Source organism: Austrofundulus limnaeus, unplaced genomic scaffold (assembly GCF_001266775.1).
Source record: "Austrofundulus limnaeus strain Quisiro unplaced genomic scaffold, Austrofundulus_limnaeus-1.0 Scaffold114, whole genome shotgun sequence".
NCBI lineage: Eukaryota > Metazoa > Chordata > Actinopteri > Cyprinodontiformes > Rivulidae > Austrofundulus > Austrofundulus limnaeus.
This window is the reverse complement of record NW_013952516.1, coordinates 1,063,926-1,066,772: the sequence shown is the minus strand read 5'-3', so window position 1 is coordinate 1,066,772 and position 2,847 is coordinate 1,063,926. Positions and strand designations below refer to the sequence as shown.

The 2,847-nt window shown below is 37.4% G+C and overlaps 2 protein-coding genes across 2 annotated transcripts in view; one reads left to right on the top strand and one right to left on the bottom strand.

The window, feature by feature from the left end:
• The window catches only part of zgc:158398 (transmembrane protein 248), a 4,135-nt gene extending 2,295 nt beyond the window's left edge, over nucleotides 1-1,840 (bottom strand). The window contains exons 1-4 of the mRNA XM_014014414.1: nucleotides 1,742-1,840; nucleotides 876-1,068; nucleotides 213-480; nucleotides 41-131 (exon numbers count right to left, since the gene is read on the bottom strand). Coding sequence (XP_013869868.1) covers nucleotides 41-131; nucleotides 213-480; nucleotides 876-1,034 — 518 coding nt within the window. The 5' untranslated portion in view covers nucleotides 1,035-1,068; nucleotides 1,742-1,840. The remainder of the gene's footprint in view (nucleotides 1-40; nucleotides 132-212; nucleotides 481-875; nucleotides 1,069-1,741) is intronic.
• A 170-nt stretch (nucleotides 1,841-2,010) lies between these two features.
• LOC106521723 (uncharacterized) overlaps nucleotides 2,011-2,847 on the top strand; it is a gene marked incomplete in the record, with an annotated part of 6,965 nt that continues 6,128 nt past the window's right edge. The window contains 2 exon segments of the mRNA XM_014014411.1: nucleotides 2,011-2,119; nucleotides 2,304-2,457. Of these exon segments, the coding sequence (XP_013869865.1) occupies nucleotides 2,102-2,119; nucleotides 2,304-2,457 (172 nt within the window).

The window sequence follows — 2,847 nt, the reverse complement described above, 5'->3', positions numbered from 1 at the left end:
TTAAAGAACAGAACTACAAACTTTAAATAAATAAACTTACGGGGTTTTAGGCAGGATGTGTGTTGGAGCACTTATGGTGAGGCAACTGTTGTCAGATATGAYCTGAAGTGTGAGATTAACCATTTCTTTGCCTAGCAAATAAAACAAATACAGTGAGAATGTGTTTAGAACAATTTCGTGTAATTTCAAAACAGTTTCACAGGAAAACCCACCTCCAAGATGAAGCTGACTGGCTGTTAAMCTGGAGACTAAACCGATGTTTTTCAGCGAGCCACTCTGTGAAGAGGTCGTCACAGTCATAGGAACACAGAGGTGCAGAACAGTGACAGAAGGACTTTCTGTTGAGTTCACTGAGGTTGTTTTAGTTTTTTCCTGCTCCATTAGAGGAGGAGAATGTGACGGAACTTGCTCAATCAAACTTGAATTTATTTTTTCACACAGATGGAACTGTGTTAAAGATGAAAGCACAGTGTTCCAGTCCTGAAAAAAAAATTGTATAAAGAATGTTTACTGTGCGATGCCAGAGACTAAGACAATGATCCTTTTATGTTGAGAAATGATGGGAATTAAGCTGCTTTAGTCAAAACTTAAAAATGTTAAGCACACTCTTATGCAATATTATAAAATGTCACGCTCAGCATATCTGTTAATGAGTCTCAGCTAATACTCATTTATGTGTTGCTAATGTTGACTAGCTGTAGTGGACATCCACACTTTCTGAGCAATTTTATAAATGTGCTTTCTTAATATCTTGTTCACAAGAGATAATTGATGGTGCACAATAAGTGCAGCAGTGTTGATGCTCGTATCGTCATAATTCTTTTTTTGCTGGTTCAAACTTTACAAATTTGTCTAAGACACATATGGGTCCTTACCTTTGCTATGTCCGGGTTTGGAAGACTGTGAGTGTAATTGTAAGAACTGAGGTAAATTAATGAGATGGCCAGAGTCAAGAGACACAGGAAAAAGGTTGCCCCTGGTGGATTATRGGATACATATTCTCTAAGGTTAGAGACTGGCTGCCAGAAACTCATCCTTAGACTCCACGTACAGATGAAATGTTGTAACCTGCAAACAGGGAAGTAAAAAGCCACTATTTAAGAACTGACTGGGTTTTTTCTCACAGTCATTATTGTAGTCCCTTACAGAAATTTAGTTGACCAGCAATTGTTAAGACAAGAGAAGGACTCAAAGATTGTGTAAAATGTCTTTAAAAAAACTTCCATCTTACTTCGGCAATTGTATCTTTATCATGATTGCTATTAACCTGGATGAATTCAAAGCATGACTTTCAACAAAATGGTTCCAAAACAGGGATGAATATGTAAAGGTTAATGTTTTGTGATAAAAGTGTGACAGTCATGCATTTTGTTRTCAGATTATTTGTAGTCTGTGCTTCTATCTGAACTGACAGGCTGCATACTTTAACATTATTATGATGTCCAAAGCTCATGTCATGTGTTTGTAGGATCTCAAGAGATTAAGCCACAGCAAAACAAGCCGTGACCTCACAACACCCATAAAATCTAAAAGTCATTTAAGTGGGCAGATATTTCACTTAAAAACTAGTAATACAACAGGCTGGATAGCTTATTTAACTTTATATCACGGACATATTTGCATGTTTATCTGTCCTTTTCTGTGGTGAGGACAACAGGTTACTGTGTTGGACAACAGAGAAAGACGTATAACATTTGTCAGGGTGAAGCTGCTAACGATGTAACATGAAACATTTACATACCTTCAAACAATACTTTCCGAAATATGACGTTTCTTTCCAGAAATACTGTAGAAAAGTAGAAAACAAATATACTGCACGTTCTCATTACACTTGAATCAGCAGTACAGTAGCGACGACAAACTACGACAGTATTACTACTTTACGACAGGTTTTGTCTTTACGACAAATGACGTGAGTCACGTGACAGGCGCATCTCGCTGTTAACTACAAATTAGGCAAAATTCACATCTTCACAGTTCACTTTTGATTGATTCTGAAAGATAAGAATCATAATAAGTATTATGCGGCTCTGCAAGACACGCCCCCTACAAAGCACGCCCCCCTGATCCACGTTGTTTTGGGATTGGATAACATGCAGAGATGGCGATGGCGGGTCAGGTAAGAGTTCAGTACGCTTTCAGTGCTAACTTWTTTAGTTCATGAAATTTGGGGATACTTTAAATTCTTAAAATTTGGGGTTACTTTTAATTCTTAAACTTTGGGTAAAAATTTGGAAGGTATGTGAAGCTTTTTGTGATCGTCAAATCTGTTTTTACACATTTTAAATTTTATTTTTCTACAGACCAACACAACTACTTTTCCAGATGGCACAAAACCGAAACTGAAGAAATTGGGATTTGACAATTACCAGTGCCCATTATGCGAGAAGRTTGGGCCGTACCACARTCTTGTGCCACATTTACAAAGCTACCACCGGGCCACTGTTAAATATGGAGGTATGTCCATCTGTATCWGAGGAGCMCAAAGTGGGGCCTGTGGGCCAAATTTGGCCTACAAGSAATTTGATTTGACCCTTCAGCAGTTACCATAATTACTAGGTTGTAACCTGTTGTACTATGTTTTTATCCATTGGCCCAAAGACTACATAAGGTGAGGTAGTGCAGATAATTTTCACTCATGGTGCTTACGTTATCTTTGATATATTAAGATTAAACATGAAATACAAGTAACAACAAGAGACATTTAGATTAAATTTAACCACACATGTAGCTTTGCACACTTTATAAGGCCACAAATAATTATATTTTATCAGTTTATGAAATGTCCCATGAACCTTTGCTGCTTGAGTCTCTATGGCAGACTAAAACAAAAGTGGGCCACCACAC